The sequence below is a fragment of the Eleginops maclovinus genome, chromosome 17 (genome assembly GCF_036324505.1).
Source record: "Eleginops maclovinus isolate JMC-PN-2008 ecotype Puerto Natales chromosome 17, JC_Emac_rtc_rv5, whole genome shotgun sequence".
NCBI classification, from domain to species: domain Eukaryota; kingdom Metazoa; phylum Chordata; class Actinopteri; order Perciformes; family Eleginopidae; genus Eleginops; species Eleginops maclovinus.
This window is the reverse complement of record NC_086365.1, coordinates 11138615-11156999: the sequence shown is the minus strand read 5'-3', so window position 1 is coordinate 11156999 and position 18385 is coordinate 11138615. Positions and strand designations below refer to the sequence as shown.

At 39.4% G+C, this 18385-nt stretch overlaps 1 protein-coding gene across 1 annotated transcript in view; it reads right to left on the bottom strand.

Moving 5' to 3' along the window:
- The window catches only part of LOC134879111 (copine-8), a 64879-nt gene that overhangs the window by 38896 nt on the left and 7598 nt on the right, over positions 1 to 18385 (bottom strand). The window contains exons 2-5 of the mRNA XM_063905437.1: positions 10540 to 10580; positions 8425 to 8471; positions 7134 to 7237; positions 1924 to 1963 (exon numbers count right to left, since the gene is read on the bottom strand). Coding sequence (XP_063761507.1) covers positions 1924 to 1963; positions 7134 to 7237; positions 8425 to 8471; positions 10540 to 10580 — 232 coding nt within the window. The remainder of the gene's footprint in view (positions 1 to 1923; positions 1964 to 7133; positions 7238 to 8424; positions 8472 to 10539; positions 10581 to 18385) is intronic.

Sequence of the window (18385 nt, the reverse complement as noted above, 5' to 3'; positions counted from 1 at the left end):
CTCCAAGCAGTTAAGCAATCAAAACAGAGCCGGCCAGCTAACCAATCAGAGCAGACTGGGCTCCTGTTTCAGACCGAGGGTGAAAAGAAGTGCAGCAGAAAAAAACAAAGCACTTTTTAAACATTTAAGCATTTTAAAATGTTAGGGTAGAGGCCCAAATCCAATAATCAAACCTGAAAATGAGCATAAAAGGGCCCCTTTTGAAAGACTGAACTAGTAGTCATTTATCTCCCTTAGAGAACATGAGCATTACCATAATAGCAATGTTTCGCCCTAGGTCACAAAAAAAGGTCTGTTCTATTATCTTAAATGATGTTCAATTCTGTAAACTATAAGGAAAACACAACCACAAGTGTCTTCTATGTGCTTATCTTTAACAGCTCTAATAATATTCAGATTGCTCAGATACATTTCCCATCCACTACTGTTTCTGCCAATAATGACTGCCTCTGTTGTTTGTGACTTTGTTGTATGATATGTGTGCAGACTGGTTGGGTCGGACGCTGAGAGGAAACACTGATAAGAGCTGCAGTGTGTCACATCAGGGCAGAATGTGACTCACTCTCTGTAGCTCTGCTTAGAGGCACACAGCAGTCAGGTGAGTGTAACTTGAAATGAGCTTTCCACAGACACAAGCATATTGTAAACCTTTCTTTCAGCTGGTAGCCAAAAGCTGCTGAATAGAATGAGGAAGCACAGCAGGACGGGCTAATATGGACACTGGAGCTATAAATGTAAATGTCCAGTTGAGTAGAAAAGACAGCTGTTGTTTTATCTTTCATAGCTTCCTTATCATGTTATTGGGGGTATAACTCTCCTGCATTGGACAGAAACAGTCCTGGTCAGTATTCACCGTTACCACCTGACCAAACATGTTTCAGATATCACGGAAAATCGGACAGATGTGCACACAAGATTACAGAAAAATAGGATACACAAACGGCTTAGTCAATGGATTAACGTCGTTAGATTAAAACGCCCTTTGTTATTAACAGTGCCACCCTACAAAGGAAAAGTTTGGGAAAGTATGAAGCTACTGTTAGCTAACTTAGCTTAGCATAACGCCTAGACACATTGGAAAACAGGTAGCCTCAACAAAAATGCCATCAACTTCATAACTCATGAATTAACATGTTTTATGGCCCAGTGATCAGAAATAAACTTCAAAATAAACTCAGTAGAAATGTATTCTGCAAAAAATACCGATTCTTTACATATTATTTTGAAGGTTTGAATGGTTTTAATACTGATTTCCCGATACATAAGTACCAACTGCGCTTCTCTCGTCTGTTATTATTGTACCAAATTCTAAATCTAATTACTATTAATGTTATGTACAGCCATTTCTCTATTGCTACTAGACAAAAAACACACGCGTCATGCTATAGCCATGTTACATTTATTCTTAATAAAATGAAAAATGATTTCCACAATGTTGAGTTTATTTTGTTGTGAAAATGGTTTTTGAATGTTGATATTTTTCATCATTCAATATGGAAGTTTGAAAATACAAGTTCAGGACAACACGTTTAGTGAATCACTCTATTACCTTTCCAGTGTACTAACTGTTTGAACTACAATTCCCATGATGCAGTAGGCAGGACACAGGCACCACTGGCAAGTTATCACATTGTTGTTGCTAATTACCGCTATGCTAATGACTGCTATCAGGGAAATTTGTGTTTATTTAATTTCCAAATGAACTGCAGGCCGTTGAGGGAATGTGCTATTACAGTACACGATGAGCTCATTGTAATGGCCAGCTTGCTGTTGTGTGGCTTGAACGAGGCTAATGGGAGCTAATAACAAGGACTCACAAACACTCACACCCACAGAATAAAATTAGCAATCGTGTGAAGAGACAGAAATAGATGTAAAACGTACATGTCTTAATATGCGCACAAAAACAGTTTTATTACTCACGTGTTTCGACAGGTTGGCGCTCTTCGAGTCAACATCATACCTGTAGCAAAAAAAAGGAAAAAAAAGAGTGAGAATCAGTGCATAAGAAAGTGATGGGGGGGGGGGGGGGGGGGGGGGGGGGTGAAAGGAGCTCAGCTGGGAATGTGAGATTACGGAGTCAATCAGTAATAGGGCCAAGCAGCTTGTCAGAGACATCGCACCAGAAGCTCTGGGTATTCCACATCACAGGCTCAGAGACATCCTCCATTAAACTGACACTAAATGGACTAATTGAAAGTCATATATACATGATAAAAACAGATACAGAGAGAGAGATTGTGCTTGTGAGAAGATAAGTGATTCCATCCCATCCATTCCATGAGTTTCAGCTGGCTAGTGTGTTCTTTTTTGATGTTGTGTTAGTCACAGGTTTTATTCCTCCATTCCACCTGCAGGTCTCTTACGTGAAGTGGCTCCTGCAGTGCAGCGGGTACTCCAAAAAAGTGAAGCAATGAGACAAGTGATTCAGTCAGCAATTTGAGGTCATTTTACAGCTCAGGTTATTTCACCCACCACTAAATATGATTTCCTCCTTGCAGGAGAAAACTTGGAGGAGAAACAAAGCGGCAATTTAGACTGTCATTGTGTGTTGAAATCATTATTCTAAATTAATGTGATTCCAAAGCATGAGTAAGCATTCATAATGATTTAACGATCACATGATTGCTTATCACGAGTGGCTGTGACTTTCCACATTCAGAGTGTCTCTCCCGTCATCCACCCTCTGGAAATGATTCATTATCACAAAATGTGTCCGCATGGCGACATACAGACAATCAATCCCCACTCTTTTCACTCCGCTTCACTGTAGGAGTTTACAGATAAGTAAATGGAACAAAATAGACAAACAGAACTAATAACTTTGAACCTCATTTTACTCATTTGTGGTTCTGCTTCTCATTTGACCTCCCAGCCCAAAGCTAGCTGCTTTTTGAGGCTGTACATAAACGAAGCTCATGCTAATTTGCGCACAATGACAATGTTTTGATGTGGATGTTCAACATCTCAACTTTACATGTAAGCATGCTAATATGTTTCTCATTTGCACAAAATAAAACATGGGAGATGAGGGTTGGATAAGCTATGAGTATTAGCCTTCAGTTCATCTTCTGGGAAGCATGAATGTCAGCACCACATTTCCTGGCAATACATCTAATAACTGTTGAGATACTGAGGGGGGGAAAGATCAACTTCACTGTGAAAATAGGGGAAAAGCATAGTCAAATGATATTGATTGTTATTCTAAAATATAAAGAATTAAGGTGAAGTCTACTACACCATGTGCAGTTATTCATTAATATGCAGAGGATACACTGTAGTACTTCATAACACTTTCCCACAGATCCCATCTTCATGGTCCTTGCGGGAAACATTTTTTCATCTCCCATCATCTGAGACTGTGTTACCCTCTGCAGGAAGCCAGTTAGCAAACTAGGTGTACTCACACGCAACACAACAACACATCAACAAAAAGCCTCCTGTGATGCTCAGTTACAATCAGAAAACCACTCAAAAACAAAAAGCAGAGACACGTGCGTTCATACTGAACATTATTTCAACTAGCTTAACAAATGGGAAGGCATAAAAAAAACACTTACTTGAAAAATGGAAAAGTTTGAATATGAGGAATTTCTCATAACTGCTCTGGAAAACACGCTGGAGTTTTGTGATAACGTAAAAATGTGACACGTATGTATAGAAAAACCAATTCAAGCTCAATTCCTTACAGTTCTAGCCTCCAAACACAGCTAAAAAAGAAAATTTGGGGAAAAAAGTAACAGGTTTCTCCATTTATGTATGGTAATGTATACTGGGTTGTAACATGTGGTAGTACAAGTGGAGCAGGCAGCAAAGATATAAAAGGTTAAAGGCTTCTCTATTCCCTGAAGGAGATCTGTCTACTCCTATATCGCACCCGCCATCCCCCTGGAACCCTGGTTGTTATGGTAACCACGGCTAAACTGCACACAGGGTTGTCACCATGGCCACACACAGTATGTGGGAATACACACACAGGACATCAGATTTGCTTTCGTCTCGGAGTGGGTCTTCCCACGTGGCCCGGTGACAGTACGAGTATGAGAGGTGACAGAGACACCAGCTGAGACACTGAAACAGCAGTATACGGACACACAGCATACCACCACTGACTGGAAATCTAGACAAACACTTTGCTTTTAAAGACTGTTAGACAATGCAACACTTTTTACAGTCTTTTTACTGTGTCTTACTGTATCAGTATTGACGGACAGGAGAGGTGACAAGATACAATATAAAAAGTGTAAATCTTTCAGCTCCTATTTCAATTCTTTGGGTCACATCTCAAATCCATAATGAATTCTCTATTAAAAATGTATCCAGAGTCACTTTGTATGGTTGCTAAATTTAGGTTTATTCCAATTTATGGTGGGCTTGTAAAGGCGGTGTGGCAAGATGTGTTGAACAATATTACATTGTGGTAATGTACAAAAAGGCACAGTTAAAAAAGTAACATTCATTTATGTCAAACTTGCACAAATAAACACTTTAAACACCCAAAAGTATTTTGAGGATTTTTCCGTTTTCATTGACTTAAAACAAAGTTTAAATATATTCAATACACAATGGATATAAATAAATACTCCAAAAAGTACACATGCTCTAAAAATAAAATATACAAAAACAAGTTGGTTTTTTATCGGAAAAAAAAACCTTTTTGTGAATCAATTTTGTATCTTAGAAAAGAGCGGAACCATGCTTCTTAGATCAACTGATTTTTTCAAGTAGTGCAGCCACCTGAGTTTTAGCAAGGGTGAATCAGTCTGTTATCAAAGTGAGGAGAACACGGTCACACCTCTACTTTATTTTAAACAGCATTATTTTAAAAAAAAACACTGTTGAATATTCTAAGAGAAAATGTGTTTGCAATTAGAACAGGAACAATGCCAACACAGCTGTGAAAAATAGTTATAAAGAAATACCTCAAACCTTACTAAACAGACAAGATGCAGAATCATTAGCTCCCCTCCACAGAGGTCTTAGTTGGGTTTACTGACGTTGCTCCCCTGGTTCATAGATTATAACATAATTAGTCTGCCTCTAATAACATAAAGCCACCGAAATCCCCTCAGTAATTCAATGAGAGCTGTGATCTGAGAGCAAATTAGGAAATAGAATCCCCTCAGAGACTGAAAGGCAGTCTGGTGGCTTAATGAAGCTAAAGACCAACTCTCCTACAGATAGCATCATATGCTGCTATGCAAAGGAACGCTAACGAAGTGTGAGATGCATATCAATACCATATAATATACCTTTATGGGGTAAGGTAATCACTAGTACAGGACCAGAGATTCAACTAAGGGAGTTACTTTCACAAGTCTTTGCTTATGTGCATTTTGAAGGCATTAGCACATGCATAGCAGGTTGTGATTCAAGATTCAAGAAGCTGTATTTATCCCGAGGGAAATTGAGGTGCAACAGTTCAACACAAAGAAGGAAGGAGAAATATACACTCAATATAACTAAACTACTAAATATACATCAAATATTACTAAATATAAACTAAAATAACTAAGTATAAACTAATTATAACTAAATATAAACTAAATGTATCAACAATAAGAGCAGCTTTGCAAATATGAAATAGTGAAATAGTTACAGTAACTACGTAGGTATATACAATATACAACAATACGTATAGTGCAAATGGCAGTACAGTAATAAGAAAACTAATACAACTAAGCTGAATACTAAATACTAAATAAAGTGACAGGTGAATAAAGTGACATGTGAAAGCAAAGTGAAATGACAGCATTGCGATGAAATAAAGTGTCACTGAGTCTCCAATGTTCCTCTAACGACCTGAGGTGGATGAGTTAAAGAGTCTGATGGCCACAGGAAGAAAGGACTTCCTGTGGCGTTCTGTGGTACACCGGGGTGGAATGAGTCTATTGCTGAAGGTGCTTCTGTATGAGGTCAGCACCTGGTGGAGAGGGTGAGCAATGTTGTCCATGATACTACGCAGCTTGCGCAGCATCCCCCTCTCAGACACCACCAGCAAAGAGTCCAGCTGGACCCCCAGGACGGAGCCAGCCTTCCTGACGATCCTGCTGATCTTGTTGGCGTCTGCTGACCTCAACCTGCTTCCCCAGCACGCAACACCAAAGAAGATGGCACTGGCTACCACCGACTGGTAGAACATCTACAACATTTAGTGCCGAATAGCGCTGACACATCCCCAAAATGTCCTTCCATCTCTTTACTGATACTTTGAAACGCAGCACAATTTGCTCTTAAGAAATGAGGGTCTCTTTTACTTAATTAAAGTGGAGAATTGCTTTGTGGTAGGCATGCCAAATCCACAGTCTGCCAAATAGTAAATGTAATGTTGGATAAAGACCAACAAAGCTTTTAAACAAGCAAAATAGTGAGCATTGCAATTCATCTAAAGAAAATCCACTCGAGCTGTCCAGGCTAATGAGAAAGAGATGACTGTGAATGATATTTGCTGAAAGCAGCTTTTCAAATCTGCATTAATTTACAAATTCAGTTTGTAAATACCCTTCTTTTTCCATTACATTGCTATATTAAATTACACCCTTGCTTTTGTCTTTCTTTTTTTAATTATAAGTCGTTATTAGGTGGCATTAAGATTTCTGAATTTAAGTAAATGAATGAGTATATTAGAGAAAAGTAAGGGAACTGTGTTGTACAATTCTGGGCAACAATGTGTTAATTGTGTAGTAAAGAGAGCAGTGTCGGAGTGGAGGATATTAAAATAATCACCATATTTGTAGCTACAGTACAGTTTAAATCAAATATGAAAGCATATCATTTCTTCTCCTTTGCAGGTAACATCTGGAAGCGCAGTTTATATTTTTAGGAACTAATAATGTAAAATAAACGCTTAATGGAAGAGGCTTCAAACCTCGAGTAAACCAAATATTAACTTTTCAACCCTGAATGTCATTCAAGCTTTACAATCCCTGGAGAAAGAATCAATCTCTGAAAATATTACAACCATATGATCACACACACACACACACACACACACACACACACACACACACACACACACACACACACACACACACACACACACACACACACACACACACACACACACACACACACACACACACACACACACACACACACACACACACACACACACAGGTGTAAGCATTACTTACAAGTCAAATCGCAGGTTCTGCCGCTCTTCAAAAAAGTAGTCCAAAATGAATTTCCGCACAAAGTCTGGGTTTAGCGTGTTGTCTATCACCTCCGTTCTCCCAAACTAGACAAAGAAAGGAAGATAAAGACAGATAAGAATACCATTCGGATACATTTAAGGTAAATCATTGTTTCTTCTACATGTTGTAGTTTTTAGATGCACTTAGTAAGGTTGTAATATCTCATGGGAAGAACTAATCTCCAGCAGGTTATCTCGTCAGGTGACTCATCAGGGCAGAGGCTGGTTTCAGAAGATTATCTACAGCTTTAAAGGAATGAATGCAGAGCAGCTGAAGCATCAAGTCAATGAGGGTCAAGCACATTTGCAGGTGGCATTTAGCTTAGCCTATTAATAATGCATGCAGATGATGGACTACTCAGAACAATGAACAAATGGGAATGATCGAAGTTGCCCCTTGGTTTACATTGCTGAATATTCATCATTGTGAAACGCGTAGGTGGTTGCTGTACAGTCTAACAAGGGTGCACACATAGCATTAACACCATGTAGCTGCTGGTTGTGTCCACAAGCACAAACAGATTATAATTCTTTACATTACATTATATAATAATATTGACTAGAGCTTAAATAGCTCTTCCTTTCACGTTGCTCATGTGATTGATACATTTGAATATTTCTGAAAAAGCCTAATACTATTACTGTTAAGCTTTCAGCCATTATTACAACAAGTTAGGTGAGTTAGCATGCTAACAACCTAACATATGGTGGTAAGCATCATGCCTGCTAAACATTAGTGTTTCAGCATTGTCTTATTGTGAATTCCTTCAGAACTCAAAGTCTGATATTTGACCTGGAACGCCCCGACTACAGCACTGTATAACTTTTAACTTTGCTATGGTGTTTTTGATGTTCTCACCTTTGCTAACAATGGCTTCCATGGTTAGAACTGGTATTAATAACCTTTCTGACTTGATGAACAGGAATGTGGTGAACTTGGGTGTGACGTTGTTCACAGCTACGATTTACGTCATGCGTGGTAAATGGAACAAAGCATTAGTTAGGTTGCTAGCACGGTGGTATTAGCATTTAGCCTAAAGCACCACTGTGAAAAACCACAGCCTCAGATAGCAACTAGCATAGCTGTGGCCTCTTATTGTATCATAGCTAGCTTGACAATGCTAGCCAATAGTAGATTTAGGAGTATCTTTAGATCTATTTGAGTCTGTTTCCACAGTTTGTTGGATAAATATCGGCAACAACAACATAAAATCACTCTCTTTAGCACTCACCTCTCTCCACTCCTTGTTGCCCATGCCTTGTGCGTAGAGAACACATACTATGGAGAACAGAATCGCATCACATAACATTAAGAAACTTGCTAACAACCCATGCTAATAGCATAGTTGCAGGACACATGAATATTACTCTCATATAACATCAAGCTAAAAAAAACCTGTTATTGGATCCATCCGAATATGCCTAATGAGTCATAAAAGCAGGAATTATGAATAATGAAACTACATCAAAGCACGTAATAGTTTTATTCATGAAGCCCCAACATGTTTTCTGTCTTTAGATGGTGAAAAACATAATTTGAGAACATTATCCAATTTCCCCTAAACGGGACCATTCAATAAACGGAAAATGACTGCGCTCACTCAACTTCAGTTCTCGAAGCCTTTGATGTGTTTCTCAGATAAGTGCCAGAAAGGATGTATCAATGAGCATGTACACACACACACACACACACACACACACACACACACACACACACACACACACACACACACACACACACACACACACACACACACACACACACACACACACACACACACACACACACACACACACACTCTTCCGTCTTATTTCTGAGGTCTGATAGATAATATATTTCTGGGAAATTATAAAATAGAAAACTTCTTCACGGTTTTGGCAGCTTATGTATTGAAGGGTTATACAGAGTAGTATTCAATTTCAATGACGAAAAATATGACCTCTGACCGAGATACTTTTTTTGATCACCGCTCTCATTTTAAAAGGTACTTTTACCAGCAAGTGACAGATCCAGGGTATCTCTATGATTCTCAGACAACCCGTTTTTTCCTCTTTTCTTTCCCTCCTTGCTGTTTTTCTGCTGTCAGTCTGGTTCATATCAGGAGTCTGAAGACACCATGCTCAGCATAAACCACTCGGCATAAGAGTATGCCTGGATGTGTGGTTAAAGCCCTCCTCCTCCTCCTCCTCCTCCTCCTCCACTCATCCTCATCATGTTACTGTCATTCTCGTCATCGTGTCTATCCCGCCTTCATCATCATGGAGTCTTTTATTTTCCATGCTTCTGTGACTATGAATGTGTTGACATACTATGTTTTACAAAAACAGTATGTGTGTATAAGTGGGTCCGGTGCATTTTATGCTACTTTATATTTCTAATCCACTTTTGGAAGCAAATATTGTACTTGTTACTCCACTACATTCATCTGGCAGCTTTAGTTACTTTGCAAATTCAGAATTTAAGCCAAAACAAAAAGTAAATCGACTTATATAAACAGTGATATTTAATTAGAGGGTAAAACAAAGTTATTTAAATTAGCTCTACATGTACCAACTGTGGTGAAAACATGAATGCATCAATAATAATAACCTAGTCATTTTATAAATATACGTATATTTTCCTGAAATGGGCCATGACATAAGTACTTTTACTTTTGGAACTAAAATATACTCTGATGCCAAATCTTTTTTACATTTACTTAAGTACAATTTTGAATGTAGGACTTTCACTTTACCAGAGTACCTTTTAAATGTTGTATTGTTACTTCTACAAATGAAAAGTATAGATTAGTAAAATAGGAGTCAAAAGTGTGAAATCTTTGAGCTTTTCTTCCACAACTATGTTTATATTTTATATTATGAATCCTAACATTGATATCTTATCCATAGTTTCTAAGACACACCTACACACACATGAAAATAATTAACTATATGATAAGTTAACTCTCAAATAAGTGAAGTCATTCAGCAGACATAAGGTTGGACCTTCTCATCTGACTCTAAAAAAGGAAGCGTAAGATATTACTGCTCCTTTACCTAACTGCCTTGTTACCAATATAATTATGATGATTCTAAATGTTGGATGAAGAGAGGGTAATTAACACCAATTCTGTAGATCTATAGGTAGAAGCTTCTTAGTTGGCCTCATGCATTAGTCACACTTCTCCAGCAGCATTTAGTGAGAAAAAAACACTTTTATACATAAGGAGTGAGTCATGACTACATACGGCTACACAAAAGACCTTCTACTGGTCCCTTTTGAAATAATAAACAGGCAATCATGCAGACACATACTTGTTCACCATGGCTTTATAAGACATAAAGATACAGTATGTGGTGGATCTTACTTGGGTCTGATTTGGAGAAGGTGTCCCTGTCCAGCAGGTTTCTATGGAGACACAGAAGGGAAAGTGGTCAGAAACACAGCTCCGTTGTTATCCAAATGTGGCAGTGAACGCATTTTTAACACACAGACTATTCATGGACTCTGTTGGACATGATTCAGCACGTTAGCATCACACTCTGTTTACAGTATCCCACTGAAACTCTTATCTGAGGTGTCAAGATGTATTCATAGTACTATATATATATAACAGCATTGGCCATGATAGTGAGGCTTGTGTACTACTGGTGAAATCAAGAGGACAAAGAACGTTCATTGTAAGTCTACCAAAATCTCTTAATGAAATTTTAAAAAGTATAAGCCTGTCAACATCTCATGAAAAGATAAAACATAACAATGAACTGGTGCTACTAGCAGGTGTTTCCTTTCTTATTAAGCCTTAAAAAAGGCCTAGAGGCTAATCCCAACCTGCTGCCATAAAATGTGCATTCATCCACATTTTTTTACTCCTTATTGAATAGCTTAAAAACTACAGCGCTTGAGATTACTTGTGGTTTTTTGTTGTTTGTTAACATTTAAGGCCTTTTCAAATATTTGCGTCCGTCTTCAGTTGAAAGAAGAAGAACATGAGCTCCTGCATTGAAATCGAAAAGCATTTTACACTTTGTAAAGAAGCACATACATTCTTCCTCATCACGTAACGGTTGGAGCCCTGCGCAAAATCCTTTCAACTACCTCCACTACAAACCCTCAGGCCATGTGTGAAGTGGATTCAACTGATATCCAGACTTTATTTATCGGTATTCAGATTTTATCTCTGCTCATTTCATGCTTGAGAAACATTACGTCTAAGATCATATCGTGATATATTGTTCAGTTCTCTGTCTGGGCACACCATCGAGTTTCAGCTGAGATGAACATTAATAAAACCGAAGAATTTATGCTCCCCCCGAGAAAAACGTAGAAGAACGACTAGAGGAAACCAAATGGCTTGATATGAAAGTGGCATAAGACCTTGTCATTAATCCTGATTTGTGAATAATGAGATGAATGCTGGTGGTGATGATGGCACCTAATGGTCTAGGAGGAGAGGAGAGGAGAGATTGGGATCACTAACATGTCAATGAGGTTAAATCACTCTAGCGTGTTAAGGGCCTCCGTAAGAATTAAGATTTGTTCTCCAATCTTCTTCCTTTCATCTATTTCAGGTGCCCTGATGTATCCTGCTGGTGAAAGGGATATGACAGAGTGGGTAATGATTCCTGTCATGCTATCAATCCCAGGGATGTTGAAAGGCTGAGAGACAGAGAAGTGTGTTTCTTTCTTCAGCTCACTTTCACTTGTCTCCATCTTTTCTTGCGTGAACTTATCAACACTTCCTATGGCATTTCTCTGTCTTGTGTTTTTTCCCATGAGTCTCTCCTGCTTGTTTGACCCAACTTTGGTAAACTGTAGCATCACACATTTCGAATTTGTCACATGGGAATGCGCTTTGCACAAGGATTTCCGGCCCCCTTTGCAAGACTTTTAAGAAACTTCAAGCAGCTATGAGTAGCGTTGGCTCATGTTTCTCGTCATTAACTCCCACAATCCAAAAACACACACACTCAAAGAGACCTGGGTGTTATTTCCCACTCTGCACCCCCACAGATGGAGGTACACTTAGGGACTAATGTGAAAATAGACTTTCTCCCATTGACAGCCGATTTGAAGCAACACACTCTCTGACTGGCTGCTGCTCAGAGTACATCACACATGGTGAAACTCCAAATGGGCTCCCCCTGTGCATGAACGTGTGTGTGTGTGTGTGTGTGTGTGTGTGTGTGTGTGTGTGTGTGTGTGTGTGTGTGTGTGTGTGTGTGTGTGTGTGTGTGTGTGTGTGTGTGTGTGTGTTTTCAGGATTTCCACTTCAGCAGATAATTTGAATGAGTCATGGCTCTTTTTCTTTCGCTCCTTTCCTCTATTCATCCAGAGGCAGGCAGCGGAAAGCTAAAAACTGCCATTCGAAGCACGGGAATAAAGCTACTAACACTAAAATAGTGTGTTAGTATATTTAGCAGTTTAAAAAAAGAAAGAAAGAGTATTATAGGAATTGAATTGAATGCCTTTTAGGTTAAATAAAAAAGTACCATAGACACTATAATAGGGAAAAAGATGAGTATGTCAATCAAGTTATCGGTTATATTGACAAGCAATGGTATAGTGATGTTAACGGCAAAGTAAAGGACACATTTGTATAAAAAAATATGGATTTTTTTCAACAGATCAATATATGTTTTGATTCATCTCAATCTTCCCTGTAAAAACACCAACTTTCTGCACCTGACTCTTTCTGGTGATGCTGGGATGAATCACTTTTTTTTTTAAAGATTTGAAAATGGCAGCCTCTGAAGATGTAAAACATGATGTATGTTTTCTGCAAAAGGACACATGACATGGTTCACCTTTTTCAAGCAGTCACCTCTACAGCTCTTAAGACAATTACTGACAATGTACACAAAGCACGTCCATTATCTGATGACCATGTTAGAGATTTAAAACACATACATTTCACAGAGGCATTTCAGAGAATAGCCAATCAATGTCCTCTGATTTTCTAAGAATTCCTCCACATTTCCAGGGTATTTTCTTAAATGGGTTTAATCTCCAGAGAGCATGCAGATTTATTGCACAATAAATTAGGTATGAATACGCGCATAGGGATGATTTATATCAGGAAGGCCATTGGCTAAAAGCTAAGGAGATTTACAAGCTATTCACCAGCCAGATAAGCCTCTATAATTCAATGCACTCCAGTTTTCCCATGTTGGTTTGGAGTTTCAAAGATCTCATCTTCCTATTATTAATGTCTGGCAGACTAGATGTTTTGCTGCGAAAGACAACGCAACACATTTAAAAAAGGTCCTATTAACCTTTTTTGGGTTTACCCTTTCCTGTAGTGTGTTATATAGTTTTTTTTGGGGATGTACATTTTCTTTAATTAAAAACAGAACCTGTAAAATTAACATACAGTACGTGTAGGTCACCACTGTATTTACAATGCCTTCAAATCAGATCAAAATCATCTAAATTTGGTGCTTTTGAATTGGAAATCACTCTAAAAACAGACAGTGTTGGTCTTTAATGTGACTTTAATGTAAAAGAAGTAAGTCACAATGAGGAAAAAACTCATTCAAACAAGCTGGATATTGTACTGGGGTCGACTGAGATCAAAGCAAACCTATAAACGACTTTGACACTTGACATACACATTTTTATTCGTACTGTCATTAAAGGGAATCCCTATCCAGCTGGCACACTCCAGTCAGATATGACAGTGCTGATCTCAGATCTGATCAAAGCCTCTTTGTCACCCCGGCCATGCCTGACGCATTACCGTTGACAGCTGTCAATCAAAGCAACAGAAAGGGAAATCTGACACATGATGGGCGGGAAACACACACACGTACACACACAGACGCTCCGTTATGCTCATTTGCTTTCTCAATCTCCCTCTAAGAGGGTTAATAAAGGGGAGGGGAGGGATTTAAAAATAAAAGACAGACATGAGATATGGAAAATGCAGCATCTCATACTGATATGACGACTCTGTAATTATGTCACACGCCTGGTTCTCTGAGTGTTTTGTCAACAGCAAGAGCCACGGGGATAACAGCACAGTGGCGACGGCAACCATAGCAACTACTGGCAGCCGATTGGTGCAACTTGACTGACTTGACTGACAGTCGTGGGTGTGTTTTCTGACTGGGATTCCATCAGTGCTGTAGTGTTTGCGGTTGTCACCTGTTCCTCCATTTTCCCTTCTCTCTCTAGCTTCTCCCTCGCCCTTCTCTCACCTCCAATCCCATTTTTCCCACTCCACCGATTTATTTTCATCTTTCCCTTCAGTCTACTCCCCGTCCCCGGTTTACCCCGCTCGGCTTTCCCATCATTCCTCTCCTGCCCTCCTGTTTTATTAAATGATTAAAAAAATATCTACTGAGGCTTTTTGGTTGGCTTGAAAGGCCGTGTCCCTGACAGTGTGCTACCTGGGCGACACAACAGCAAAGAACTCCCCCCGGGACACTCACATCCCTCTCCACGCTACTAAAATAAATTGGGTTTTTGGCCCACTATACGGGAGGAGAGGAGAGGAAGCAGAATCAAAGCGTACCAGAGGAACTACAGATAAAGGGGAACAAATAGGAAGGGAAATGAAAGAGAATGACATAGTGCACTGTGTGCATCCAAAACCATGCAATACATGTTTTGCTGAAGTGATACCAACAGTATTGCAGGCCTCCAGAATAAGCACTTTGCTGTGAGACAACTCGAGCTACAGTTTGCATGCTTTTGAATGCATGCCAAAACCATTAAGGATTTTTTGATTTCCTAATGTGGCAATTGGTTAATGTAGACCTATAAATTAAGCTACATTTGGCTGTCGAGCTTTCAAAGGAAGGCAACTTCATCAGAAAAATGAATTAGCTTCTCCAATCCGTGCCAAAGACTCAAGTTGTATTCTAAGGGCTGGTTTTCATCCAAAGATCTAACCTGATATTGTTTATGACACAGATCTGATTGGTATTTTTGGTTATTTGGACCTCCTTTACTTGTTTAATAAGTACATATAGTAGCTCAAGCCTGATATATCATTTTTATTACCAAGTCTCATCTCCTGTTCTGTCCTCTTCTCAGGGGAAAGGGATTTTCTCTGAGAGAGTCCAAAGCAGTACTTCCTGTTCTGACTTGGCTTTTACAATATGGGAAAGTCCATTATACCGTGGGTGTTTACTTAAGATAAAGAAACCACACATTGAAATGCTAATGGGTGGAAAAACTTGAGGAAGACTTACTGGAAATATTCAGCGCTACACCCCTGGGACAATCCTTTCCTTACACTTACATATGTTTTTGCAATTGAAAACCTCTCATGAGTCACTTTTTATGTGATACAAATGCCCCAATCATGACAGAACACGCAAACAAAGCTGCTGTGGTTGTAACAAATAGGGGAGCTGCGGGAAAAAATCCATTTATAACCTTTAATATTTGACGTAATCACTATGGAAATATCTGTATGACACTAAAATAAAGTGAGAAATTGAATTGAATCACGTGTACTGCCTTTAATATCCGGTAAGACATTACGCAAAACAAAGGCTCATAGCTGCTCCTATTTTGAAGCAGAACTTGGCAGCTAAATCAAAGTCATTATGACGTCAGTTGCACCGCTGAAGTAGAGCAGTATAAAAATCATTTCAGGTATGATTTCAATTAAAATAGGGTTTGATCTGACACAAACCAACAATGGGTGTTTAAACGTGTTGAGCAATACACTGTCAGAAGAAGGACTTCCCAACCAGCGTAATAGAAATATCCTGTGAATGCAACATTTGAGTGGAGAAAGCACTGTTAATGGAGAAACGTTTAATGGCTACTCTGGTGATGTTATGTTCATCCAACTGCTGTCATTCGACTACTCCTACAATAACACCGGCTTGCACCTTGGCTTAACAGAAGTGGAACATCTATATTATAAATGGATTTTTTCTCTGCCTTCAGTAACAGTGCAGGTGGAACACAGAGCAAAAACTCACTCACTACGCCAGAGAGCGGAGCTCAAAGCTGCAAAAAGCTACAGACGGGGAGTGTGAATGCTGAAGGGAGCCTGCAGTGCAAGAAACTCATTAAATGTTACAATCCTGGTAAACGGAGCTTTAAGGGCTCGGTACAGAGGTTGAGTACAACTTAAATCTTTTTCAAAGACAGACGAAATCATAAATTAGGTTTAGAAACTATCCTTTTTTTCCCTGAAAAGTCTAACATATTTGAAGTCATGTGCTTTTATGACACAAATTCAGAATCCAATTCAAGCGTTTTCCAGATGGGAAGTTAAACACGCTGTCTCTATCAGACCCATACTGTATTAGTATGCATTACCTTTGAATAGAGACTCTATTCTCCTCGACTTTAATGCACTTTTTCTGTATCACATTCACCGCCGCATGACTCTTGGCTGAGTGTGCAGACGTGCTTAGCAACAGAGCAATATTCTCGGAAACATGTGGAGCGAGAGGAGACAACTGGGCATGCTCAGATGCTCTCAACAGGTCGCTGAGCACACATCTACAGGTACCTGCATTTCTTCTGTTTACCTTTTGTGTTTCTTTCTCTCATTTTTGAAAAAGAAAAGCACATTCTTAACAATCCCACCCAATCTCTCTATCACACACACACACACACACACACACACACACACACTGAAGGAAAGCATCAGCAGCTTGTATTCTCTCTGATGCCCTAATTCTTCTTGACAAGGGCTGGGAGAGCCAAGAGAACATCTCAGTATACACACACACACACACACACACACACACACACACACATTCACACACACACACACACAACACACACACAAATATCCTTTTACACACTGACATGTGCAACAAAATACACATCAGTCATAGACAACACACAAACCCACATCTGTGCTGGAGGCATTTTACCTTAATTGCCTTTGTCAAAGCTTTCACTGCAGTTTAATCCGCCTTTGGTTTCCTCCAACAACAACAACACCGGTCTTTGAGTGATTGCTTTACGACAGTATGAGGGTGAGAGAATGAAAAAGATATTTGTTTATGATTTAAATACTTACTCTAAAATGTTACAAGAGTGTGTGTATGTGTGTGTTTGGGAGATACCGAGACATGTGAGGCAGAAGCTAGAGGCTTTTACAGAGAGACAGACAGCAACCCTGGAGGAATTCAAACAGCCTCTGTGCGATGTGACCTGGATGGAGAGGACTTCATTAGGCCAGCCAATTTCCATCTTTCTACCCCCCCCCCCCCCCCCCTGTATCTGTCTCTGCCTGGCTGTAAATATGTCTGTGAGGGTGCTTTACTGTATGACGAGCAATCTCCCTTGTCAAATACTTTCAATCTGTGTCGCACTGGCAGATCTGGTGTGCACCCTTTCTTTAGTCATGTAAAATCAAAATTTTGCCAATTTCTGTCCCGATATCAACACCCAAAAGGCCAAAAAAATATAATTAGGCAATCGGGATTTATAGCAGATCTTTTCATTTGTTTTATTGCGGCTTCATATCTCCCTGGAGGCAATCATCAGAGTGAAAATCAAATGTCAGAGCGTCACATGTGATCGGATTTTTACGCGTGTGCCGAAAATGTCATCAGCTGTCTGACTGACGGGAGGCACAGGAGTAAGAATATGTAGTGAGTGAGTGTTCAAATGTGAGTGTGCTTCTAATCGCATGTGTGCATTGTGTGCCCTCTGCGTCTGTATGCAGTCCTTCAATTGCTCCCTTAGGCTTTCTGCTGTACATCTGGGAATATTTTTGAATCAATGCCTCATTTGTAATTCGAACGTTCTTTGATGGCCCATTAAGCAGAGCTTGTAACGCCCGTTTGACCCTCAGGTCAACAGGTCTCAACGCTCAATTATTCCCGGGATTATTATGAGAAATGATCAAGAAGAACATCTGCTAGATACTTCTGGAAAAAACCTCTCTCTCACTGCAAATGCAACATCAAAAATCCACAAAATTGCAAAGCGGTGATGGAATTGTATCTTGTAGTTAGTCTCTTTTTGCCTTTGAGTGATGTGAAAGGTGTATGTGTGTGTGTGTGTGTGTGTGTGTGTGTGTGTGTGTGTGTGTGTGTGTGTGTGTCCTTGAGTCCCTTTTTATCACCTGCTTTTTAAAATAACACCAATGCTGTCTAACCTTGAGAGTGAGGGTGAGCGTGTACACCTATTACCCTTCCACTCATTGCTACCACATGTAGTAGTAGAATAGTACACAATTGTGTGTGTGTGTGTGTGTGTGTGTGTGTGTGTGTGTGTGTGTGTGT